The 27832-nt window shown below is 37.0% G+C and overlaps 1 protein-coding gene across 9 annotated transcripts in view; it reads left to right on the top strand.

Moving 5' to 3' along the window:
* AP3B1 (adaptor related protein complex 3 subunit beta 1) overlaps positions 1-27832 on the top strand; it is a 204739-nt gene that overhangs the window by 65242 nt on the left and 111665 nt on the right. For all 9 annotated transcript variants that reach the window (XM_036307709.1, XM_036307711.1, XM_036307712.1 and 6 more), the window contains 7 exons: positions 1682-1837; positions 9221-9318; positions 9995-10049; positions 10138-10209; positions 12261-12323; positions 13789-13921; positions 19642-19751. In XM_036307709.1, coding sequence (XP_036163602.1) covers positions 1682-1837; positions 9221-9318; positions 9995-10049; positions 10138-10209; positions 12261-12323; positions 13789-13921; positions 19642-19751 — 687 coding nt within the window. The remainder of the gene's footprint in view (positions 1-1681; positions 1838-9220; positions 9319-9994; positions 10050-10137; positions 10210-12260; positions 12324-13788; positions 13922-19641; positions 19752-27832) is intronic.

The following is a 27832-nucleotide window of genomic DNA, read 5'->3' as shown; positions in this document are numbered from 1 at the left end:
GATATTGAAAACCTATTTGAAGAAATAATGACAGAAAACTTCCCCTACCTGGTGAAAGAAATAGACTTACAAGTCCAGGAGGCACAGAGAACCCCAAACAAAAGGAATCCAAAGAGGACCACACAAAGACACATCATAATTAAAATGCCAAGAGCAAAAGACGAAGAGAGAATCTTAAAAGCTGCAAGAGAAAGCCAGTTACCTACAAGGGAGTACTCATACAACTGTCAGCTGATTTCTCAACAGAAACTTTGCAGGCCAGAAGGGAGTGGCAAGAAATATTCAAAGTGATGAATGCCAAGAACCTACAACCAAGATTACTTTATCCAGCAAAGCTATCATTCAGAATTGAAGGTCAGATAAAGAGCTTCACAGATAAGGAAAAGCTAAAGGAGTTCATCACCACTAAACCAGTATTATATGAAATGCTGAAAGGTATCCTTTAAGAAGAGCAAGAAGAAGAAAATGGTAAAGATACAAATTATGAACGACAAATACACATCTATCAACAAGTAAATCTAAAAATCAAGTGAATAAATAATCTGATGAACAGAATAAACTGGTGATTTTAATAGAATCAGGGGCATTGAAAGGGAGTGGACTGACTATTCTTGGGGGGGAAAGGGTTGTGGGAGATGCAGGAAGAGACTGAACAAAAATCATGCACCTATGGATGAGGACAGTGGGGGTGGGGTGAGGGCGGAGGGTGGGGTGGAAAACGGGTGGAGGGGAGCTATGGGGGGAAAAAAGAGGAACAACTGTAATAATCTGAACAATAAAGATTTAATTAAAAAAAAAATGAAAACCTAAGGAATGCACTATAGTTATTCTTTGGGTCCTGAGGTCTCTACTCACTCTTCTGCTCTCTGCCTTTCCTTTTTCTAATGCTTGTTCTATATATAATATCTTGGGTTTCTGGTTGTACCTCGTGAGAAAAATAGGGAACAGTATATCTACTTCATTCTCTCAGAAGTAGAAAGTACATTTCAGAAACTTGATAACAGAAGTTACCTCTAAATAGTAGTTGATTCAGGTAGATATTATTTTTGTGTTTTTTTGTTTATTTTTAAGATTAAATGCCTATAGACTGATTTTATTGTCTAAGATAATAAAGACTTCAAATAAAATGGACAAAAACAGAATCAACTATTATGGATATACCTAAAGCTCAAACTGAGTCTTTCTTGACAACATAGGGACCTACTTAATCACTAGTTGTAAACCTGTCAAGCTTTATTATGATTTCCTTTATGTGTTGCAGTTCAAAAAATTACCCTCTTTTTTTCTGACCAATTGATCAATTACAGAGTGGCTGGTAATTTATAGAAACAATTTTTAGGTTTTAGGTAGTCTCATATTATAGGCTTTGTTAGAGTCTAATTGTCAGATTTTTCCTTTTGGGTAGCTATGGTTATTTATATGGGGATTTAATATTTTTTAGTTTTCCTGTATAATATAAAAGAAGTATCATCTATAGCACTAAGGGACAGTTACTATGTTATAAAATATGAGAAAAATCAAGACCTGTATATAAGTAGCAAGTATTTTGAAATCACCTCAACAGTTTTGTTGTACAGTAAAATATTATCATTATTGTAGAAGTTTTAAAAATTTTTCTTTTTGCAATGTTTGGGCTGTTCAGGGTCTGAACTAAACATGGGATTGGATTTCTTTCCTATAGGATGATGGTCTAGAGGACAACGAAAAGAATTTCTATGAGTCGGATGAGGAACAGAAAGAAAAGGTTGACAAGAGAAAGAAGCCTTATACTATGGATCCAGACCATAGGCTTTTAATTCGGAATACAAAACCTTTGCTTCAGAGCAGAAATGCAGCGGTATGTTAACATACTTATAAGAAATAATTCTCACAGATTTCTTTTTATGGCTAAAAGTATGTAAGTTCAGTAAACAAGTCTTTATATTTGAGTGTGCTAATGGAGCATTTGTTTATTTCTTTATATAAAAAAAGTTTTGATGATATTACTTGGTTTGATAGTAGTATGCCTATTGGACTTGATTTACTTTTTTGTGGTTTGTTAATTGGTTTTTCCTAAGATATGAGCTCAAGATGTTTCTGAGCTGATTGGAAGACTATATATGTTTCTCTATTGCTAGTTTGTAGTTGTGGGTACATAATGTGATATCAGTCTATATTTGTATTTACTTGATAAAAGTACCTAACATAATGCCTTATACATAGTAAATTTTTTTTTGTTTGTTTTTTTAATTAAATCTTTATTGTTCAGATTATTACATTTGTTCCTCTTTTTTCCCCCCCATAACTCCCCTCCTCCCAGTTCCTGCCCCACCCTCCGCCCTCACTCCCCACCCACTGTCCTCATCCATAGGTGCACGATTTTTGTCCAGTCTCTTCCCGCATCTCCCACACCCCTTTCCCCCCCAAGAATAGTCAGTCCATTCCCTTTCTGTGTCCCTGATTCTATTATAATCACCAGTTCATTCTGTTCATCAGATTATTTATTCACTTGATTCTTAGATTCACTTGTTGATAGATGCATATTTGTTGTTCATAATTTGTATCTTTACCTTTTTCTTCCTCTTCCTCTTCTTAAAGGATACCTTTCAGCATTTCATATAATCCTGGTTTGGTGGTTATGAACTCCTTTAGCTTTTCCTTATCTGTGAAGCTCTTTATCTGACCTTCAATTCTGAATGATAGCTTTGCTGGATAAAGTAATCTTGGTTGTAGGTTCTTGGCATTCATCACTTTGAATATTTCTTGCCACTCCCTTCTGGCCTGCAAAGTTTCTGTTGAGAAATCAGCTGACAGTCGTATGGGTATTCCCTTATAGGTAACTGAGTTTCTTTCTCTTGCTGTTAATAAGATTCTCTCTTTATCTTTTGCTCTTGGCATTTTAATTATGATGTGTCTTTGTGTGGTCCTCTTTGGATTCCTTTTGTTTGGGGTTCTCCGTGCTTCTTGGACCTGTAAGTCCATTTCTTTCACCAGGTGGGGGAAGTTTTCTGTCATTATTTCTTCAAATAGGTTTTCAATATCTTGCTCTCTCTCATCTTCTGGCACCCCTATAATTCTGATGTTGGTACGCTTGAAGCTGTCCCAGAGGCTCCTTACACTATCCTCGCATTTTTGGATTCTTTTTTCATTTTGCTTTTCCGGTTGGGTGTTTTTTGCTTCCTCGCATTTCAAATCATTGACTTGATTCTTGCGCTCCTCTGGTCTGCTGTCGGGAGTCTGTATAATATTCGTTACTTCAGTCCGTGTATGCTTAATTTCTAGTTGGTTCCCTAATATAACATCGAGGGTCTCATTAGTTTTCTTGTAGATCTCATTAAGTTTATCGGCGGCTTCTAAACAGTTCTTGAGAGACCTTAAAAGTGTGGTTCTGAACTCTATATCTTCCATTGACAATTTTGTCCTGTTTCTTTGTCTCCGCATTTTGTTATGCTTCCTTGGTGCACCCCCTAGTGGTCTTTGTGCGCAGTCTTATAGTTAAACCTTGATTGTTGTAGCTAATACCAGGGAGGGTTTGACCTCCAGGCCAAGTGGCTATGAGAATCAGCTGTGTCTGCAGTGAGAGAACTTCTGTCCTCTAGGGAGGTGCTAATCTGGCGTTTGCCTGAGGCTATCCGGCAAATGCCTCTGTGCAGGGCTTGGGTGGGGCGGGTCGCACAGGATCAACAGGGTGGGCCAGAGAGAGCAGTTATGGCGGCTCTCAGTCCTGTCCCCAGGGGCTCTGCCTCTCTGAGTCCCAGCACCCGCTGCAAACCTCGGAGAGAAAGCTGCACTCGCTCTGACCGAAGCCAGACAGTCCCGCTTCTCCCGTTTGAGTCTGGGTCCCTAAAGACTCGCCTGTATCTGGAGCTCAGAGTCTGCGACTCCCTCCCGATTGAAAACGCCAACCGCGCCCTCCGCCACCAGCCCGCTCCGCGCACTCTGCACCTCAGAATTTGACTTCAGCACTGCGCCTCCTCTGAGTGTCCGTATGCGTTTCTCTTTCCTCCTAGTTGTAGGACTTCCACTCAGCCAGCGTTCCTGTGGTTCTGGGTGATGTCCGTTCTGTCTTTTAGTTTCACTTTTGAAGTAGTTGTTCAAGGCAGCAAACTCCAGCGTTAACCTATGCTGCCATCTTGGTTCTCCTGTTCCATTTCACATAGTAAATTTTAACTGATAGAAATAACTATTAAAAATAATCTGTATCTATATCCTAATTTTTTATTTATTTTAACCTTTTTATTTTAAATAATTCTTTATTTTTAGAATATACATGCATAATAGAAAATTAGAAAATGCAGACTAGCAGAACTAAAAACAAAGAAACATCACGTTCCCATCACTAAGAACTCACTGTCACAATATCTTAATGTATTTTCTTCCAGATCTTTTTTCTGCACAAATATACATATATTATCATATATGTACGTCTATACATATATATATTTTAAATCAAGATAGAAATCATACTGTATGTAGTATTTTTAACCTGTTTATTTTCTAGTCCTCTCCACCTTTCTATTTCAATAAAGTTTCATCTCATTTAATACCAACTTATCTGAAGTTATCTTTTATAAGTGATTCATCTAAACCAGTATCTGCTACATTTCACTTGCTTGTTATCCCTTTTAAACCTCTCAATTCTTGCAGGATGTTCTTCTGTGTTTATTTGATTGATTCCTATATAGAGTGCTATTTAATTTTTTCTTCCATAACCTGCATTTCCTATTAACTGGAAGTTATAGCTAAAGGCTTGATGGATTCAAGTTAAACATTTTATTACAATTTTTCAATTAAAATATTCTTATGAATTAGCAAAAACTTTGAAAATGAGGAATTTAATGTGAATTTTGTTTTTTGATGCTTGAGAATTTAGAATATGAGCTTTGTATATATGTGTTAGTAATTAGCAAACCTTTTTATCTTATACGTAGTAATTTAGTTTCTGAATCATTATTAAATAACCATGCAAAGTAATAAAAAATTATTCTTTTACTAATGTTGTAAATATGCTTGGCCAGACGGTTGTGAAGTAGCTGTTACTTGCCACCTAAGACTCTACTTTATAATTGACCTACTATTAATTTATCTTTGTCTTAGAAGTTGATTTTGTAGTACAAATACTGATCAAAAAGTTCTTGAATAGTGAAACATATAGAGGTAGATTGTACTTTTTGTCCCAGTATGTTCTGGTTCCATGCTTATTTGGTTGTGTACAAGTAGAGGTGGCTAACTTTTTGTTCCAGTATGTTTTGTTATTTGTTATCCTGCTTATTTGATTATATATACATATATAATATTTCTTTTTTTAAATTAGACATATCTTTATTAACATAGAGCAAGTTGTAGAACATTTGTTCATGCAACAAATATTTACTGAGCACCTGCTATAGCCAATGAACCAAATACTGACAAGGCCCTTGCCCATAAAAAAGAAAAGTGTAAATTTTATGTAAAACTATTTACATATATTCATATGAGCACAAACACACATATACATATGCATAAACAAACTGAAACAAATTCTTACAGTCTCTTGTAAAAGTTGCGAATAAGGCTAACAAAAAATATCTATTCATAACCCTTCAGAAGTCAATATATGTGTGTGTGTGTATATATATATTTATATTTATCCCCCCGGGGGATTGGGCCTAAGCTGGCAATCCAGACATCCCTCTGGCATCCCGGGAGCCCTCAGGGGATGTCCACTTGCCAGCGGGGAACAGGCCTAAGGTGCAATTGGACATCCTTAGCGCTGCTAAGGAGGCGGTAGAGGCTCCCACCACCACCGCTGTACTGGCAGCCGTCAGCCTGGCATGTGGCTGAGCAGAGCTCCCGCTGTGGGAGCACACTGACCACCAGGGGGAAGCTCCTGCATTGAGTGTCTGCCCCCTGGTGGCCAATGTGTGTCATAGTGACCAGTCATTCCCAGTCGTTCTGCTGTTAGGGTCAGATTGCATATTACCCTTTTATTATATAGGATAGAGGCCTGGTGCATGGGTGGGGGCCGGCTAGTTTGCCCTGAAAGTTGTCCCGGATCAGGTGGGGGTCCCGCTGGGGTGCCTGGCCAGCCTGGGTGAGGGGCTGATGGCTGTTTGCAGCTGGTCACACCCCCTTCAGGGTGGGGGTCCCCACTGGGGTGCCTGGCCAGCCTGGGTGAGGGGCTGATGGCTGTTTGCAGCTGGTCACTCCCCCTCAGGGTGGGGGTCCCCACTGGGGTGCCTGGCCAGCCTGGGTGAGGGGCTGATGGCTGTTTGCAGGCTGGACAAGCCTCCCCAGTGGGGACCCTCACCTCATGGAGGTTTGGCCAGCCTGGGTGAGTGGCTGAGGGCCGTTTACCGGCTGGCCAAGCCCCCCAGTGATGGAAGCTCCCAGACTCTCCTTTTTTTCTTTTTATTCTGGGATTTATTTACCTTCTATAATTGAAACTTTGTAGCCTTGAGTGGAGCTCAGAGCTGGCCAGGGTGGGCAGGAGCGAAGCTTGGCTTCCTCCATTGCCAGGGGCAACCCAGCCTCCTGCTCGCTACGGCTCCATGGCCATGGCTGGCTGAAAGCAGGTATCTGGGATTTATTTATCTTCTATAATTGAAACTTCATTGCTTTGAGTGGAGCTCAGAGCCGGCCGCGGCAGCTTGGTTTCCTCCATCATTGGGGCAACCAAGCCTCCTGCTTGCTCCAGCTCTGTGGCTTCCGGCCGCCATCTTGGTTGGGTTAATTTGCATATAGTCGCTCTGATTGGCTGATGGGCGTGGCTTAAGGCATAGCGAAGGTATGGTCAATTTGCATGTCTGTCTTTTATTAGTGTAGACTAGAGGCCCGGTGCACAAAAATTTGTGCACTTGGGGGGGGTCCCTCAGCCCGGCCTGTGCCCTCTCACAGTCTGGGACCCCACAGGATATAACGACCTGCTGGCTTAAGCCTGCACCCGGGTGGCAGAGGGCAGGCCTAATCCCTAGGTGTAGCCCCTGGTCGGGCTCAGAGCAGGGCCGATTGGGGAGTCGGGGCGCCGCCCCCTGTCATGCACAGAGCAGGGCGGATTGGGAGATTGTGATGCCACCCTTAGTCACGCTCAGAGTAGGGCCGAATGGGGGGTTGGGGCACCGCCCCCTGTCACACTCAAGGCAGGGTCGATGGGGAGGTTGCGGCGCCACCCCCTGTCATGCACAGAGCAGGGCCAATCAGGGGGTTGGGGTGCTGCCCCCTGTCACGCGCAGAGCAGGGCCCATCAGGGGTTTGGGGAGCTCCCCCCTGTCACGCACAGAGCAGGGCCCATCAGGGGATTGGGGAGCTCCCCCCTGTCACTCATAGAGTAGGGCCAATAGGGGAGTTGGGGCACCGCCCCCCGTCACACCCAGAGCAGGGCGGATCAGGAGGTTGGGGCCCCGCCCTCTATCACCCACAGAGCAGGGCCGATCAGGGGGTTGTGGCGCCGCCACTCTCACACTCAGGGCAGGGCCGATGGGGAGGTTATGGCTCTACCCCGTCACACACAGAGCAGGGCCCGTGGGGTCAGGGGGTTGGGGTGCCACACCCTGTCACACACAGAGCCACAGGGTGATCAGGGGGTTGGGGAGCTCCCCCCATCAGGCACAGAGCAGGGCCGATCAGGGGGTTGGGGCGCCTTCCCCTGTCATACACAGAGCCGCAGGGCGATCAGGGGGTTTGGGCGCTGCCCCCTGTCATGCTGATCCCGGTGCCGGGAGACCTCTCAGCTCCGTTGATCCAGGTCCTGGGAGGCATATTACCCTTTTACTATATAGAATAGAGGCCTGGTGCATGGGTGGGGGCCAGCTGGTTTGCCCTGAAGGGTGTCCTGGATCAGGGTGGGGGTCCCCACTGGGGTGCCTGGCCAGCCTGGATGAGGGGATCATGGCTGTTTGCAGCTGGTCACACACCCTTCAGGGTGGGGGTCCCCACTGGGGTGCCTGGCCAGTCTGGGTGAGGGGCTGAGGGGTATTTCAGGCTGGGACTGAATCTCCCAACTGCTCCTTTTTTTCTTTTTTTTTTTTTTTTTCTTTTTTTTATATATTTTATTGATTTTTTACAGAGAGGAAGGGAGAGAGATAGAGAGTTAGAAACATCGATGAAAGAGAAACATCGATCAGCTGCCTCCTGCACATCTCCCACTGGGGATGTGCCCGCAACCCAGGTACATGCCCTTGACCGGAATTGAACCTGGGACCTTTCAGTCCGCAGGCCGACGCTCTGTCCACTGAGCCAAACCGGTTTCGGCCTTTTTTCTTTTTTTTATTCTGGTCCAGCTTCAGCTCTGAGGCTTGGCTCCAGCTCTGAGGCCTCAGCTGCTGAAAACAGGTATCTGGTTTGTTTCGGTTCTATAATCGAAACTCTGTATCAACTCCAGCTCTGAGATCCCAGCTCTCTGAAAGCTGGTTTCTGGGGTTTTGTTTAGCTTCTATATTTGTTACAATGTTTTTTAAACTGCAAGCTCAGAGGAGAGGCCGGCAAGGCAGGTGGGGAACGTTGCAGTCCTCCGTCACTGAAGCAAGCAAGCCTCATGTTCAGTTTAAGCTGCCTGGCTGCCAGCTGCCATCTTGGCTGGCAGTTAATTTGCATTTCTTGCTGATTAGCCAATGGGAAGGGTAGCGGTCATACGCCAATTAGCATGTTTCTCTTTTATTAGATAGGATATGCATAACCCATGGACACAGACAGTAGTTTGGTGAAGGCTAGGTGGGGCAGGTGTAGGGTGGAGGGGGTCAATGGAAAAGAAAGGGACATCTGTAATACTTTCAACAATAAAGATAAATTTTAAAAATATTAAAAATGCTGTTAATTTAGAGGCTTTGAGGGAAAAACTGCCTTTTGCTAGCTTCTGGCAGTTACCAACAATTCTTGGCATTCCTTGAGTGGCTTATCACTTTACCATTTATATCTGCCTCCGTTGTCAATTTGCTTTCTTTTCTGTGTCTCTGTGTCCTTTTCTGTCTCTTATAAGGACACTTTCATTGGATTTAGGGCCCACCCTAATTCAGTATGATCTCATCCTGATCATTACATTAATAACATCTGCAAAGACCTTATTTCCAGGTAAGGTAACATTTGAGGGTAGAACATGAATTTTTGGGGCAGGGACACTAATTACCTGCTACAAAAGGTAACATATTCATCGTATTTCATAGGAATTTTGTAGGAGTTAAAGGCAATAATATGTAAGAATGTTATTGAAACTGTAGTGTGCTCCAGTGTTCATAGTTCTGATTGTTTTCATGCTTTTATTTTTTAGGTGGTTATGGCAGTTGCTCAGCTGTATTGGCACATATCACCAAAATCTGAAGCTGGCATTATTTCTAAATCACTAGTGCGTTTACTTCGTAGCAGTAGGTAGGACATGGTTTTATGTACGTTTTCTTTTGTATTCCTTCAAAGGAAATATTTGAACAAATAAAATGTATCTTTCATTTATCTCAGAGTTTATGATAAATATTGAATTTTTGAAACCTCAAACCCAAATAGCCCAAAGGAATTAAAAATATCTTTTGGCCCGGCTGGTGTGGCTAGGTGGTTGAGTGTGGACCTATGAACCAGGAGGTCACGATTCAATTCCTGGTAAGGGCGCATGCCCAGGATGCAGGCTCAATCCCAAGTAGGGGACATGCAGGAGGCAGCTGATCAATGATTCTCTCATTATGATGTTTCTCTGGGCAAAATTGACAGAATCAGTTTATATGAACTCTGCGGTCATGTTTGTTTCATCAGGCCTAAGAATAACTTCCTTGCATGTGTTCTGAGCAGCTACAATATTGACTTTACATATTAGGAATACAGTATTATAAAATTGGTTTTAACTCTTAATCATCATGAATCAAATCTAACTTATTGTTTGTAGGGAAATGTACTTTAAAATAAGGCATAAATATCTAAAATTTACTGAAAACTTTTCAATATTATATTTGAGTTCCATTTAATATGAAACTTATCACTAATTACTTTTCTTTAATGTACTTAAAGATATTTCATTGGAAAATATACCCAGTGAAAATTCTTGTTTAATTTCTAGGGAGGTGCAGTATATTGTCCTACAGAATATAGCAACTATGTCAATTCAAAGAAAGGTATGTACATTGTGAGTACATAATTTAAGAGAGAAATGAATGCATTAGTACCATTAAATGTATTCATATATTTATTTTTGTCATTTAGGGTATGTTTGAACCTTATTTGAAGAGTTTCTATGTTAGGTCAACCGATCCAACTATGATCAAGACACTTAAGGTAGGCATGCTCTTATTTTTCTGATATTCTAATATGTGTTTTCTTTGAAGATACTGTTATAGCTTCTAGCATCTGTAAAATGGAAATCTGTTTTTTAAAAAAAACAGATCATTTAGGGATTTTCTTTAAACTTTCTAAACTACATTATTATATACTAGTTACTGTGCTACATCTTAATAATACAAAGTGAAAACATGCTGCCCACACCCTGAATAACTCACAGTATACTGAATGAAACAGATGTGTAAATAGACAATTTTAACAGTATGTGATATTATGGAGAGTTTAATTGAGTGCTGTGAAAAACAGTCTTCTTCTCTGAAAGATTTAGAAAAGACTTGTGAAAAAGATGATGTTTGAGTGGATTTTAAAATAATAACATTTTTGGGAATTTTGTTGTTGGTTAGTAGGTTGATTGGGAAGTTGTAGAGTTGCAAGTAGGAGATGGGCACAGTTTATGCTAACACAAGGGATTATAAGAGTTGTTTTGAGGGAATGATAACTACAGTATAGAGCAGTGATGGCGAACCTATGACACGCACGTGTCAGAGGTTACACGCGAACTCATTTTTTTGGTTGATTTTTCTTTGTGAAATGGCATTTAAATATATAAAATAAATATCAAAAATATAAATCTTTGTTTTGCTATGGTTGCAAATATCAAAAAATTTCTATATGTGACACGGCACCAGAGTTAAGTTAGGGTTTTTAAAAATGCTGACACGCTGAGCTCAAAAGGTTCGCCATCACTGGTATAGAGTGTAGTTTGGATATAGCACTATATGGATTAAAACAATGTGATATTAAAACAGAAAAAGAAGTGGAATAGAATTAAAACCTGGAAATAGATCAGTGTATATGAAAGTGTACTGTGTAATAGAGGAGACATTACAAACCAATGCGGAAAGGATGGACTATAAATATTAGAATTATTGGTTATTCACATGGAAACTGAGTTTAATCATAAGAAAATCTAAAACACATCCAAGTACAATGTGTGATATTGAACTGGATATTTTTATTATGCATTATTGAGATAATTGGTGAAACTTAGAGAGTGACAATTGCATTGATGTGATGTGTCAGTGTAAATGTCTTGATTTTCTTGGTTGTATTGTGGTCTATAAGACATGTCCTTGTTTGTAGGAAATATGCATAGTATTTGGGGACAATGCAATATCAAATTGACAACTATGGTCTCAAATGTTTCAGATCAAAAATAGTTATTTTTACCTTTTTTATATGTTGAGATTATTTTTTAAATTGTACAGAAAAATTAAATGACCTCAACAAAATAAAATGAAAAGTCTAGCCATAATCTGGGAGAAAATATACCCATACATATATCTGAAAAATGACTGGTACTTAGAATATATAAAGAACTTCTACAATTTGTGCCTTTTAATTGTAATGCTTGGACCATTTACTTTTAATGTTATTATTGACATAAATGTGTTTATGTCTATATCTTGTGTGTTTTCTCTTTGTCCCATTTGTTCTCTGTTGCTTTTTTCCTTTTTCACGCTTTTCTTCAGATTAATTGGATACTTTTTATGAGTAAAAGCATCTTTTTAGTGAGCTTATTGGAAATGGGCTTTTAGTTGCATATTTCTTGTAACTCTAAATCCAGAATAATTAAAATGTCTAAGAATTTGGGATGGTAGGATGAAGGAAACAGTAAGACAATTAATCTGGAACACAGAGGTATTACATGGAGGGCAGTAGTTTTCTAATTTTCTTAATAAAAGAAGTCAAACTACCTTAAATTGTTTAGGTTAATTGGATATAAATTGTAAAGTTGGGACAAACAATTAGGGAAAATGTTGGATTCTCTTTTTTGTAATTACTTTTTAAGCACTCTGTAAATATCTATTCTCTATATGTAGATGTAGGGAGACAAAATTCACTTGAAGGGTGTAATGCTTCACAACATTTGTAGCTGTGGCTTCTTTTAAAAACACAAATTACCTTTCTATTAAATGCCTAGCCTCTATTAAATTCATCTTTTTAGTTTGTTTCAAAATGTTTACTTCTTCTTTTTTCTACTATAGCTTGAAATTTTGACAAACTTGGCAAATGAAGCCAACATATCAACTCTTCTTCGAGAATTTCAGGTTTGTATACAGTGCTAATTCTTAACATTTGTTCAGTTTAAAGTTAAATATAAATATACATCTTTCTGAACTTTGAAATATATAATTGTTTAAATAAAACAGTCATTTGGGATGGGGTAATTTTATGCAGTTAGTTGTATAGAGGTGACACATTGGACCTGTTTCAGAATATTGGTGATATAATATCAGATGTTTAAGAAGGTCCATTGTTTAATATATTATTACTTCAGTATCCATTTTATCATTTTTTATCTTTGTACCTTATTTTTGTGTTTGTTATGTTCATAGGTATGTTTACTTATAATTTTTTTGAGTAAAATAGTGAATTTTTCTAAAGACTCTTATTTTTAGTTGAGGAAATTAGATAACCAACTGGGTAACAGTTTTTAAATATAATTGATCTTTCCTAAGTGGAACTAAGAGACTTTTATTTCTTTAATCTATTTCTTCAACAATTAATCATGTTTTTGCTACCATTTTCACTAAGTTTGTAAGTTTTTAGATATACTTAGATTTTTCTCCTCCATTTGTCATTTAGGCGCCATTTAAATGTATTCTATTTTCCATGTTAGATAACCATAGTGTTAAATCTACAGAATGAACTCATTTGAGCTTGGGATTTCAGTTGAATATTGGATTTTAAAATTTATTATATATATATCATATATATAAATGTGCATGTTGAAAGTGCTTTCATTTCTGTAAAGAATAAAAACTGAGTTTTTAAATTAGGAAAGTTTAACCAAGTGAAATTCTTTAGGGCTATCATAAATTTTGTAAAAATCTCTTAACTTCCTGTTGTTAAATAATTGAATTATTTATTTTTAAGTTTGTATAAATATTTATTTACAATGTATCTTTAAAAATTATTTTAAAGAAAATCTATTTATTAAAAGTGTGATATTTTGTTTTATTGTAAACTGAGTATTTATAGTCTTTATTGAAATGTTGTTCACTATAACTATTTTGGTGTTACTACTATTCAGAAACTATTTTAAAAGTAAAATATTTTTGGAAGCATATTGGTTTTTTTCTTCCTCTTCTCCCAATTTTTAGATTTAGTGTCTCTGAAAAATCAACCCTTTTTTTCATAGATTCACAGATGCTGCTGGTTAAATGAACTGAAACCTCCAAAGTGAGAGTTCTCATCCTATCTTTCAGCCTTGCACTTAAACTAATTGCTATCTTTGGGTTATTGCTATCTCCGCTCCCCACTGTCTGTTTTGGAGTCGTAAGCCACTGTAGCCACAAGTGAATGAATCTGGCTTGAAAATGTACCTCTTTTATAGGCACATTCTTTAAGTAAAAAGGAAATTAAATTTAGCTAAGTCATCAGTTAGTTCTCCCATTGTACTTATAGATGAGATTATGTATGCTGCAATTTTTGACAAAACAATATGAAAGGCATTGTTTTGTTCACTTGATATAGTACCAGTGTATAAACTAATTGAAATAATATTTTTAGACTTATGTGAAAAGCCAGGATAAGCAATTTGCAGCAGCCACTATTCAAACTATAGGCAGATGTGCAACAAACATCTTAGAAGTCACTGACACATGTCTCAATGGCCTGGTGTGCCTGCTGTCCAACAAAGATGGTAAGTTGACAGTTTCATTTTGTTTTTCAAGTAATTAATCATTTGAATATTCTTGCATTTTATTTTTTCCTATATGTCAGTAGCATGGTAATGATGAGTAGCATTTTATCTTTGAAACACAAACACACACACAGTTGTTTTTGTTGTTGTTTGTTTTTAGTAAATTGGGTAATTAACTTATAAACAATATCTGTCTTCCCTGAACAGAACTAAGAAAGTATAATTTTTTTTTATTTCTTCACAATTTAATCACCTTTATTGTACCCTGTCTCAAAGGCTCTATTTTGCTTTTCAGTGGCATGTAGGCCATGTATAATATTGGTTCACCTGCAGAGGGTGCTAAAAGCAGGCAAATGACTCTATGCCATGGAGAAGTTACTAGATCAAAAAAGTATGTTGAATGTGTTACCATCAAAGTTTTTTCCCAGAAATCCAAGATTAATCCTAGATTTAGAACTCATCAGTTGGAACAGTTTCATGTTTTTAAGCCCTACAATATCTAAACATTTTGTAAAACTAGATAGGTAAAATATATAATCTAGATACTGTTCTGTGGTGAAATGTCAGTTATTTCTATGGTATGGCTTTAGATTAAATGAGGCCATGTGGAGAGAGAGAAAAATGAGTCACCTGTCACCTTTAAAATAGTTTATGTAGAAGACATTTATTATAATTATGTATTTGATTAAAATGAGATTCTTTTTTTAAAAAGCATAATTTTTAATGTAAAATCATTGAAATTATTTGTGGGATTCTAAATTATGTCATATCTAGACACAGGCATATATGACATAGCAACCATAGTTTAAACATAACAAATTGATTATTTTATTTGAAAAGTCACTTTTCACTACAATTACTCTTTTATTCCTAATTATCTTTTTTCTCACATGTATCTTTTGAAACAAAATTCATCCCCAAATAAGAGTGTTTTTTATTGTGAACATAAAATTATAATCTTTTACCTATAATCTCAAGATGCTATTATTGATAGACTACTTTTCTACATGTAGTAGTAAAACTCTAAATAACTGTGGCAACATAAATTATCAGGTTATAGATTCTTTAAACAAATTGACTGTGGGAGGTAACTAGAGGAAATAGGATGCTAACTATACATTTTATCTATTTTCTACTTTTAATAACTTCCTTTTTATCTATTCCTATATCACACTTTAAAATATGAGTTCAAAAACATGTTTTTATTTTCTTACATGTTTAATAATGACTTTCTATTTGATCAAATAAGACATACTTCTTGGGTTAAATTTAAAATTACAGTTTTTAAACCATGATTTACCATGGTAGTTGTTATTTTAAAATTTAATTGCATACAGTAAAGCACCACAAATTAGTTAGAACACAAATTTGTTTTTTTAAGTACAAAATATATTCAAGATTTTTCAATTTTATATTTTGACCTTTTTTTCTCTTGTGAAATTTTCAAGCTGTGAAAAAGTATATTTTTCTACTTAAGCTTATAGCACATTAATATCTCAAAAAATGTTTTTATTGCCCTAACCGGTTTGGCGCAGTGGATAGAGCGTCAGCTTGCAAATTCAAGGGTCCCAGGTTCGATTCCAGTCAAGGGCATGTACCTTGGTTGTGGGCACATACCCAGTAGGAAGCGTGCAGGAGGCAGCTGGTCGATGTTTCTTTCTCATCGATGTTTTTAACTCTCTATCCCTTTCCCTTCCTCTCTGTAAAAAATCAATAAAATATATTTTTAAAAATATTTTTATTGACTTTGATTTAAAAGATGAATATTCTACCCTGTAGCACTTTTAAAGGAGGAATAGATTATTTTATAAATAGGTAATGGGAGACTAATATAATTTATAATCACTCTTAAAAGTAGGAGGATTTAATCATGAAAGCATTGATATTTTAATGTTTTTAGGCTTTTGGTAAACCAAAACTCTCTCTTTAGAACCATGATTTTTTTCTATAGTTTTTATATTAAGAAACTTAAATACTGTCTAGTTATGTTTGCATAATCATTATTAGCCCGTAATACTTGATTCTTTAACTCTTTATCATATGTGCTACACTTTCGTAGTTTGGAGATCTGGCTCAGTATAAGTGAGCAGTAAAACAAATGAAAATATTTATATTAAATCATTAAAGAAATTAATAATATTTTAAACTTTAAAATGGCCAATGTTGACAACAGAGCCCCTTTCGATTCCTATTAAAACGTCTTCTTTTGGAAATAAATGCTATGAAGGAGGCTTTAATTTCTTTAAAATCTGTAAGATCTTTTGAAACTCTAAGGATTTGTGATTCTTTGGTTTTATGTTAGTATGAATATGAATACATCATCATCTCTTTGGATTTTATATCTTAAAACCTCAGTGACAGCATTTAGACTTCATTGTTTTTACATGTATTTAATATATTCTTATTAGACCTGTAGTCTTTTGGTTTTTCTTTTTTTAATGTTAATTTATCCCTTCTTGGCATAGATAATGTTAATTTATCCCTTCCAGGCAGACATGAAACTAGCCCTAAAATAGTCCAATATCATGAAGATTAATTTGATAAAATTTAAAAATATCTATAGAAGAAATCTGCATTTCAGTTGGCTTAAGATAATTTAATTCCTTATGGTAATTTACTTTAAGTAACATATCAGCAAAATCCGCTCTCTGAATAATGTTTCCTCCATGTACTGTAAGAAGATTATTTTTGTTTGTTTAAATTTTATATAATTCAGTGAGCATTAATTGAGGACTTAAATCAGTTGAAGTATTTAGTAAATGTTTAATAGATGAATAAGGTACTTACTCAGCTTATAAAAAGTTCCTGCCATTGTGGAGCTCACAATCTAATGGAGGGAGGCAGTAATATAAAACAAGTACCTGGTATGTTATTATCTCCATATATTAACCACTTGCTTAGTTGCCAGCCATCTCCTTACATTAAGAACTAGACTTCCTATCTATGTTTGATAGGTAATGTTACTTGAATAAATTACCCAATCTCTCTGTGCTTCAGATTCCTCATTTGTAAAATGAGGATAATAGACGACTGTACTAATCCTGAGGACATTTTACTGAGTGAAATAAGTCAGTCACAGAAACACAAATACCAAATGATTTCACTTGTATGGAGTATTAAAAAGTCAAATTCATAGAATCAAAGAGTGCAAAAGTTAGTTGCCAGCGGCTGGGGAAAAAGGAAATGGGGAGTTACTGTTCAGTCAGCATAAAGTTTCAGTTAAACTAGATGAATAAACTTTGGAGATCTCCTGTACAACATTGTATCTCTAGTCAACATTGATGTATTGTATACTTGAAATTTTGCTAAGAGGGTAGATCTCATGTTAAGTGTTATCCCATATAATAAAAGCCCAGTGACCAAAACAGTGGAACAACTAGAACGACTAGAGACCAGAACACCACAGCCCCTCGCCCTGGCTGGCCCTGCCCCCCAGTGAGTGGTTAGGGGCGATCAGGCAGGCAGGTGAGCAGTTATGAGTCAGTGGTCCTGGATTGGGAGAGGGATGTCCGACTGCTGGTTTAGGCCTGATCTGGGATTCCTGTGGGATTGGGCCTAAACCAGCAGTCGGATATCCCCCAAAAGGTCTCAGATTGCGAGAGGGTGCAGGCCGGGCTGAGGGACTCCCCTGTTTACGAATTTCGTGCACCGGGCCTCTAGTTACTATAATAATATGAAAAAATTTTGAAACAGTAGGTTGTACTTCTTAGAATGAGGACCATTAAGTTCTGTAGAGGACAAGAGGGAAGCTAAGAAAGGTCAAGAACATAGTATTATTTTGTGCTTCTGGTTGAGTACCCCCACAGTACTGATGTCTTTGAAGTCCAGGAGGTAGCATAAAGGAAAAGTAGGGTGGAATTAAATGGAGGGAATGAGAAGGCATCTGGGTAAGAAGAATAATGCACCACCGTACCCCAAGATGTTCAGATCTTAATGCCCAGAACCTATGAATATATTACCTTACATGGCAAAAAGGACTTTGCTGATGTGATTAAGATTCTTACCAAGGGGAGATTATTCAAGTGGACCCAGTGTAATCCAAAGGGCCTTTCTAAGGGAAAGAGGGAGGCCAAGAAAGTCAGATGTCAGAAACAGAGGCTGGAGTGATGGCACTACTGGAAGGGGGACTTGGAATGCCAACAACCTCTAGAAATTGGAAAAGGCAACAGATTTTCCCATGGAACTTAATCCTGTCAACACCTTGATTTTAGCCCATAAAACTCATGTTAACTTCTGGCTCCAGAATTGTAAGGTTATAATAAACTAGAAGCCTGATGCATGAAATTCGTGCAAGAGTAGGCCTTCCTTCCCCCAGCTGCCAGCACCGGCTTCCCTCTGGCACCTGGGACCCAGGCTTCCCTCCAACTGCTGGCAGGCACCCGGGACCTGGGCTTCCCTCCAGCTGCCGGCAGGCACCTGGGACCCAGGCTTCCCTCGCAGACCTGGCTTCATCCAGAAGGTCATCTGGAAGGACGTATGGAAGGATGTCCAGTCTAATTAGCATATTATGCTTTTATTATTATAGATGTGTATTGTTTTAAGGCACTAAGTTTCTGGTAATCTGTAATAACAACAATGGGGAACTAATACAGCATCAAAGAATAAATAATATCGAGTATATACTTCAACTATAGCCAATCCTGCCTCTGCATGAGTATAATTACAATTAAACATTTTTTCTTATTCGGGCTAACTTTACAATAATATATTTTAAAATTAAAAATTTTTATACTAAGAAGTCTTTAAAGTCACACTTAGATCATATGTTACTTTGTGTAGTAATTACTTACATAACCATGTAGTGTTTTCAACTAGCGTGTAAGTTTGATGAGGGCCAGGTCTCATTCACTCAACCATAAAAAAGAATGAAATCTTACCATTTAAGACAACATGGCTGGATTTAGAGCAGGGGTGGGGACCCTTTTTCTGCCAAGGGCCATTTGGATATTTACAACATCATTTACCGGCCATACAAAATTATCAACTTAAAAAATAGCCTATATTTGGCAAAGCTTTTAATTAACTCACCCCTAATGCCTTGGTAGAGCAAGACCAAATGATTTTGTGGGCCTTATAGGGCCCGTGGACTGGACATTCTCCACCCCTAATCTGGAGGATATTATGCCAAGTGAAATAAGTCAGAGAAAGACAAATACCATATGATTTCACTTACATGTGAAATCTTGCACACACACACACACAAACTAAATGAACAAATAAAACAAAAACAAAGTCATAGCTACAAAGGGTCACCAGATGGGAAGGGGATTGGAGGAAGGGATTAAAATATACAAATTGGAGTTATAAAAATAGTCACAGGGATATCAAGTACAACATAGGGAATATTGTAATAACTATGTCTGATGTCAGATAAGCACTAGACTTACCAGGGTGATCACTTTGTAAGGTATGTAAATGCCTAATCACTATGTTGTACACCTGAAACAAATATAATATTGTATGTCAGCTGTAATTGAAAAATAAAATGTTTACGATTTAAAGAAGCAGAGGTTAGAAAGGGATATCATAAACCAGGAGACGATAACATGTTAGAAATTAAAGAGTATACTCTTCTATTTAAGATGGATATTCACCCCCAAAATTTCAAAGTACATGCATGGTTGTAGTTTTCACCTAGTCATTTAAGACATGTAGAATATTTTGCTAATTTGAATTAGAATTGAATAATACATGTTTAATATGAATAATCTCTTTTTCAGAAATAGTTGTTGCTGAAAGTGTGGTTGTTATTAAGAAATTACTGCAAATGCAACCTGCACAACATGGTGAAATTATTAAACATATGGCCAAACTCTTGGACAGTATCACTGTGAGTACCAATTTTTGCTGGACAAACTGAATTTTACTCAGTATATTATAGTTTCGTTAAAATAAATGGGGATTTTCTTTTGCTATAAAGGATTGTAGAGGGACAATTGGCAAAATCTCAATCAAATCTGTAGATTAGATAATAGTACTGGTTCACTGTTTAATTTCCTAATTTTTAAATAATTTTACTGTGGTTATGCAAGAACATTTATTAGGAAGTTCACACTGAAGTATTTTGAGATTAAAGGGCATGTCTACAATTTTTATCTATCCAGAAACCAAAATGTATTTGTATACGTAGAGAGAAAGCTAGAACAAATATAGTAACATGTTAACATTTGGGGAATCTGGGTAAAGGGTATTCAGAAGTTCTTTTTACTTTTCTTACCAATTTTTTATAAATCTGAAATTATGTTTAAAAATTAAATTAAAAAATAAATATCAATCTTGGTTCTATCACTTACCAGTTCCATGTCCTTACCTTAAAATCTCTGTGCTTCACTTTTCCCATCTGCACAATAGTGATAGTAGAAGAACCTATATTGTTGTATTCCATTACTTAATACTGGAGGCCTGATGCATGAAATTCTTGCAAGGGGGTTGGCCCTCGCAGCCCTGGCTTCTTCCAGAAGGTCGTTCGGCTGTTCGTTCTAATTAGCATATTACGCTTTTATTATTACAGATGTGTAAAGCTCTGAATAATAGGAGTACTGCATGTTAGCTGTTATTATCTGTGTCTCATTTCATTCTCTTCCCTTTAAAACTAAAGTTTTGGAAAAAATTATCTGAAAATAATTTTATTTCTTCACCTCACACTCTTCAACACATCACAGTCTGATTTTGATTCTTACTTTTTCCAAGGTCCCTATCTCCCTCTTATTAAATCCTGGAGATAATTTGCTTTCCATATCTTTCTTGATCTTTTGTTCACATTTGATTTTACTGACCACTTCTTCCCTTTTAAAACACGCTCTCTGTGGCTTTTACCTGATATTTTTTTCAAATTCTTCTCCATTGTGTTTGCCTTTTACTCTGCCTGTTGTTTGAATATTATAGTTTGACAACTAATGTTCTATAACTGAAAGGGTTGTGTTTTGGGAAGGGACTATATAATTTCCTTCTTTAAAGATTGGGTAATCTATACTGTTAGCCTATTCAGAGGGATTATATTTGTGTAGTGAAAGGTAATGGATGGCAAGGTTTGGAGCCTACCAATTTTTAATGTCTGATGGCAAAATTTCCCTTCCCTCAGGGTGTTAGTAAAGCTTTAGGGCAATTACACATTTATCTTGAAGCTGAGAATCAGACTCAACAGGAGTCACTTACCATTTGAGTTTCTACCACATCTCTCACCAGAGAGTTCCTTTGTCCTCATATCCACTCTTATTGTTGATTAATGATCAAAGTCAAGACTTCTCATAAAGATTGTATATGTGAGGTATAGGGCTTAAGAGAGTGGATTGGAAAACTGGATGGCTTGGGATCAAATTTAGTCTCTACCTTTTACTAACTTTGTGAATTTAAGCAAGTTATTTGACTTCTATGCTCCAGTTTTTTCATCTGTAAAATGGGAACAGTAATACGAATAACTTTGAGACCTATTATGAAGAATATGAGTCAATGTGTGTGAAACATTTAGTGTGTAGTGTAAACTGTTATTATGATCATGAGTATATTTAATGTCTTTAAAGGAGACACACTTAATGAAGTTTAAATTTAGTAAGTGATTTCGTGGCCCCTTTTATATTTTACTTATATATTTAACAGAACTCCTATAATGCTGTTCATATGCCAGGTACTATTCTAAGCATGTTAAAAATAAAAATTATTAATTTTAATAACAATTATTTAAGGTGGATTCTATTAGAATTCCCATTTTACATGAGAGAAAACTGAGACACACGTAGGTTGAGTAACTTGCCTAAGGTCACATAGCTAGTAGGTCTGCTTTTATAACTAATACATTATGCTGTCTCTTCCATTTCTAGTCATTGTCTCTCTCTCTCTCTTGATCGCTCGCTCTCTCTCTCTCGTATTCAATTCACTGTCCTACTCACTGACCTGGCCAGAACTTTATTGTTGTTGCCCCAAATCATTGACAACTTGGACATTAGATGGACATGGTCCATGTTTGCCCAAATATGAAGCAGATGTTTTACATTATTTGTCAGTGGTCTATTGATGGGAGCTGAAAGGGTACACCTTTTTCCTCAAGTCCACTGAGATGGACATCCAGCAGCTGTGCATAACAAGCATCAAATTACAGTAGCATTTTTAGTCATTGTAACAACCACAAATACTCCTACATATATTTAGATACCTTCTAGGGATGTGGTATATCCTTCAGTAAGAATCACTTTTCTAACCAATAACCAGATAGTGGAATACTAGACAGAGAAAGACAAAGAATAGAGATACATACATGAGGCCATTTTATTCAACTTTCTCTACAATAGTGGTTGGAATATTGCCCAATTAAATATTTTCTTATGGATCTAATATAGCAAAGCCTGTTTTTGTTTTTATTTTTTTGTCAGAAGATAATTATTAGTGGAATATAAAAATATGGTGGAGATACCAAATTCATAAAGGGAAAAAAGGAAACAAAATTGTAAAATAATTTTTAAAATGATAAATTTTAAAAAGCAATAATGTAAAATAAATATTTTAAAGTAATAAATTTTTAAAAGTAAAAGTCAAATATATTCTACCCTAACTATGAATGGAGTGAATTCTCTCATTAAAAAACAGACTTTCAAATTGGAGTGAAAAACAAAAGCTAGCTACATTCCATTTATAATTAAATAATATAATCGAAGTGATGAGAGTTGAAAATAAGATAGGGAAAGAGATATTTAAATGAACACGAATGAGGAAGTGAGATTTAAAATTAAAAGCATTTAACAACATAAAAAGGAACATCATAAAATGAAAAATAGGTCAATTTACAAAGAAACGAAGAAGCACAAACCTATCTGCACACAAAAAAATGGCAACTGCATAAATATATAAAGGAAAAGTCTATAGGAAATACAAGGACAAATATAAAATACAGTTTTGGTGGGTGACTTTAATATAGTTCTCTCATATAAGATATACCTAGGAGATTTTAAAGAAGATGTAGACTTAAGGACATAGGGAAATTAAATAGTAGACTAAATGCTTGATTTAGTAAGTCTAGCTAAAACCTTATATCTCTTGAACAGATAATACCCACTTTTATAGGTATATCCATAGAAAATTTAAGAGTGTAGTTGGACATAAGAAAACTTAAAAGATTTAAGTTTTAGTTAGAATTAAATCATTTAAAAGCATACCGGACTAGATGTGAAGTAAGAAAATACACTTTTAGAACAAAGGAAAAGTTAAGAGAATAAATACAAGCTCTCCATGAAACACAGAAAAAGAACATACTACAAAATGTGTGGGATGTGGCTAACTGCTACCATTTTTTAAAATAAAAAGATTAAAAATAAAAGAATTTGTATTTGTCCATACAAATTTGAAAAAAACACACCCATGAAACAAAGCATAAAATTTAAGATCAAAGTTGATTTTGTAAAATAGAATGTAAAAAAAGTTGAAATTGATAAATATATGTTAAATTTGGTCCTTTGGAAAGATAATAAAATAGTAAACCCTTCCTGAGTCTGAAAAGGTAAAGAGAGAAAGCAACAATAGACAAATTGGGAATGTAATATAGGAGAGATTAAAATAATTACAAAGAAAACTATTTGCAATTCTGTAGTAAAAACTTGAACTTTTGGAAATGAAAAGATGATTATGTGTTGTTCCTTAACATTATCTGAGGAAGCTGAAGTTCTTGAAGTGAGACAAGGCAAGACAGTTTGTGATGCAGACCCTAACACAATTGGAGGCACAAGTCACTCCAGAAGGAGGTGCTGAGGGATTAGCAGACAGCAGCTTTAATGTCAGGAAAGAGGGGTGATTGAAATTCCACAATCTCTGATCAGTCAAGAGTTATTCACATAAGGACAATAGCCACATGGAAAGGAAAGCAGGGTTTTATTAATCTCATCAAATACTGGATAACTCTTAATTATGGGCAAGAGATTTTAAAATGAGTGGCATAGTCTCAGAGCTTTAAATGAGAGCTCTTCTGATTCTCTACCTATTTCACCCTAAATCTAAGAATAGTATCTTAAACCACTGTAGTTTTACAGTCAAACTGACCAGAGTCAGAGGACAGTATTGTGCTTGTTTTTAGTGACTCCTGGCTCATCTCCCCTCTGGGAGGAGGGGAACAGAATTGGAGGAGAAGAAGGACCTCTTTCCACCCTGGCCACCTTACTAATTCATAAAACAAGAGTTGAACAGTAGTGGGAAAAGGCCCCAACATGTTGGGCACAGGAGTAGACTAGAGATTGACCTAGACCCTCCTTGGCTGTAGGGAACCTGCAGAAGGCCATAAGAGAGCCATTGCACAGAGTAGTGGAAGAACAGGAGTGAGCCTTGGTTTGATTAATGAGTAACTAGACCAGTGATTCCCAAAGTGGGCACTACCGCCCCCTGGTGGGCGCTGATGGCCACAGGTGCATTTGTTTTAACTTCTTTTGTGTTACCTTTCTATTCTGAGTTCAATAAATAGTTTCATAATTTCAAACTTCAATGTTTCTAATTTACACCTTTCTTTACTATATTTTACGAAAAAGGTAGAAACATTAATACATACATCTTTCTGTTTAATTGCTATTAAAATTTTTTAAAAAATTAATTTCCAGGGGGTGCTGAGTAATATTTTTTCTGGAAAGAGGGTGGTAGGCCAAATAAGTTTGGGAACCACTGAACTAGACCCACTGAAGTGAAATTTTCATATATAAAGAGCCAGGGGCCATCGCAACCAAACAGACGATCGAACAGGCTGTGTGGGGCGACCAGGCTGGCAGGGGGGGGCAGTGAGGGGCGACCAACCAACCAACCAGCAGGCTGCGTGAGGCAACCAGGCCGGTGGGGGTGGGGGGGGGGGCAGTGAGGGGTGAACAAGTCGACAGAGAATGGCAGTGAGGAGCGACTAGGCCAGCAGGAGGGGCAGTTGGGGGTGACCAGGCCAGTAGTGGGGGCAGTTAGGGGTGACCAGGCTGGCAGGGGGGCAGTTAGGGATGACCAGGCCAGCAGAGGGGGTTGTTGGGGGCAACCAGGCCGGCAGGGGTGGCAGGGGCGACCAGGCCGGCAGGGGGGTGCAGTTGGGGGCAACCAGGCCAGCAGGCAGAGGTGGTTAGAGGTGATCAGGCTGGCACGGGGGCCAGTAGGGGAGATCAGGCAGGCAGGCAGGTGAGCAGTTAGGAGCCAGCGGTCCCGGATTATGAGAGGGATGTCCGACTGCCAGTTTAAGCCCGATCCTCAGGATTGGAGAGGGTGCAGGCTGGGCTGAGGGGACCCCCACTCATGCACGAATTTTGTGCACCAGGCCTCTAGTAATATACACAATTATTCTGGGAGCAGGAACCGGTCGTCTTGCCTTGCTGGCTCGTATTTTTCCTGTGTAGCACACTCTTTTTTGTCTGCCCAGTTACCTTGGTGAACTCTGGATTCAGACTTGGAATTTCAGTCTGAGTTCTATCACAAGCTATGAGATGTTGGGCAAGTTCTTAACCCCCTTGTGCCCGGTTTCCTCATATATCAAGTAGGGATAATGGTAGAGCTTACTTCCTAGGGTTTTTGTAATAACTGATTGAGAAAAACGGGTGAAGTACGTAAAAACAGTGCCAGGTACATGGTAAGAGGTCAATAGATATTAGCTGTGTAATTTTTTTTTTTTTAAAGGGAACATAGATTTTACTGTATTCAAAACTTTTCATTCCATTTGTTATCTAGTAAGTAACATAGCTGAAAATGTAAACACTAAAATTTAAATTAATCCTACTTTTAAATTTTATTTTAACTGAATAGATGTATGTTGATAGTGCAGTCAGCTTATGTGTTCTTATTGTGAATATTTTATCCTTTGGAGTATCTTTCACTTGTAGTAAATACTGCTTTGGGAGCAAAGTTCTTCCAGAATAAAATGCATACTACCAGAGGATTGTTCTAACAGGACTTCACATAATGTTTAATGGGACAGACAAGGGTTTCATGTCATAAAAGAACAGTTGAAAGATGTTTTTTGTACTTTCTGTACTTCTTGTCAAGGTGCCTCCCTGAATTCCTGCCATTTTTCAAGTTAACCCCAGCTTAATTTAGACTTAAATTTTAATACATACTGAGTCCAGATATAGAATTTTGGATCTGATTTGCTGTTTGTGTGCAGTTTATTTAGATATCTATTGATTTTTGCCTTAGATAAATTTAAATAAATAAAATTGATGTTTTTGCAGGATTTATTTTAAACTGTTGCACTGTGCAGTGGGCTGGTGTGGAAACACAATAGCTTTTAAATTGAACTGCTTACAGAGTGATCTGTAAAATCTTTCTAGATGTCTTTCTTAACTGCTGTGGTGAGCTAGGAATCATTATTTGCTTTCCAGCCAAGTTAATGGGTTAAAATGGCAGTGGAAACTGCCTTCTGGTTGAAGGTTTAAAAAGTGCACTTAACCACATGCTCCAGGCATTTAGAATAAAGAATCAGGCAAAGTCATTTACAATCTGGTTTGTCCTTCAAAATATTGAAAAGCAGAGGTTCCTAATGAAAGTATTATATCATCTACATACATGTGTGCTATTAGTTTGGTTTTAATTCAGTGTTTCTATATATTCTGTAGTTGAAAAGATCACGGCGAACAAAAAGTGGTTAATTTTCTTACTTGCTCTTTTGTCACTTGCTTCAAATCTTTGAATATAGTGGCCATGGAGTCATAGTATCAGTGTCAGTGGTATACAAGTGAGATTACTATACTTAATTGGGAGAGAAAGAGGGCTGAAATCTGAAAATCTTAGGATTCTGATTCCTTCCACATGCACAGAAACATTGGGTTTGCCAATTTTCTAAGCTTTTTAACAAAATGCCATCACTGAAAGTTTGGCATATTGATATTGATATTTCTTATCATGGAGAAGTTTTCTAAGTTATCAAAGTGTTTACTTAGTTTTATTACCCCTGAATATTATTCTGCACCCACCCTCCCCAAACCACAACCACTACCTTCAGATTTTCATTGTGAGCATGAGAATTTATTGATTTTTAATGTTTTCAACAAGTTGTGTTTTAAATGTATGTATTATAAGGGTTTTTTGTTATTTTTAAAAATATCTTTTTATTGATTTTAGAGAGGAAGGGAGAGGTAGAGAGAGACATTGATGAGAGAGAGAAATTAATCACCTTCCTCCTGCACATATTGTTATTTTAATCTTAGCATATTAATGAATAGGAATAGATGCACTGGCTGGTGGCTCAGTTGTTTGGAGCATCATCCTGTACAACAGAAAGCTGCGGGTTTGATTCCTGGTCAAACCACGGTTGCAGGTTCAATCTCCAGTTGGGGCACATATGGGAGGCAACCGATAGATGTTTTTCTCTCATGTCAGTGTTTCCCTCTCTCGCTCTCTTTTCCTTTCTCTCTCAAAAATATCAATAAAAACACATCCTCAGGTGAGGATTTCAAATAACAATAATAATCTTAGTTTATTAATGAATAGGAATAGAAACAATTTCTTAAAACTTTTTGGGACTGCCTTTTTAATTGCAGAAAAGAATTATAAGTGTGTTACCAGAAGAAAATATCTTAAAGTGGAGTAATAGATTGTTATATGTCATAAAATTCTTTTACACTAGCAATATGTAATAAAATATTTAAGAAAAACAAACCTAGCATAACTGAAATCTGAAGTTGCCCATATATTCTTATTTAGAGGTACTTTTCACTATGGCAGGCAACCTGAATTGCTTCATACCAGAAAGTTTAATGTACCACTCAATTATATTATTCTGTAGCCCAATTTAAAATAATAGATTGGGAGTAAGGTTGTAATGCAGTGTAACCTTTGGAACAGGAGAAATAATCCCTTTCTTTCTAGAAATTAGTATATACACAGTAAGGATATCAGTTTTATCATACTGCATAAATGGATTTACAATAGCATTTAATATTGTACTTATTACTTATACTTAAACTTAATTGCATAAGT

This window comes from Myotis myotis, unplaced genomic scaffold, assembly GCF_014108235.1.
Source record: "Myotis myotis isolate mMyoMyo1 unplaced genomic scaffold, mMyoMyo1.p scaffold_m19_p_5, whole genome shotgun sequence".
Taxonomy (NCBI): domain Eukaryota; kingdom Metazoa; phylum Chordata; class Mammalia; order Chiroptera; family Vespertilionidae; genus Myotis; species Myotis myotis.
Note: the sequence above shows the minus strand (reverse complement) of the source record. Positions and strands in the feature narration are given on the sequence as shown.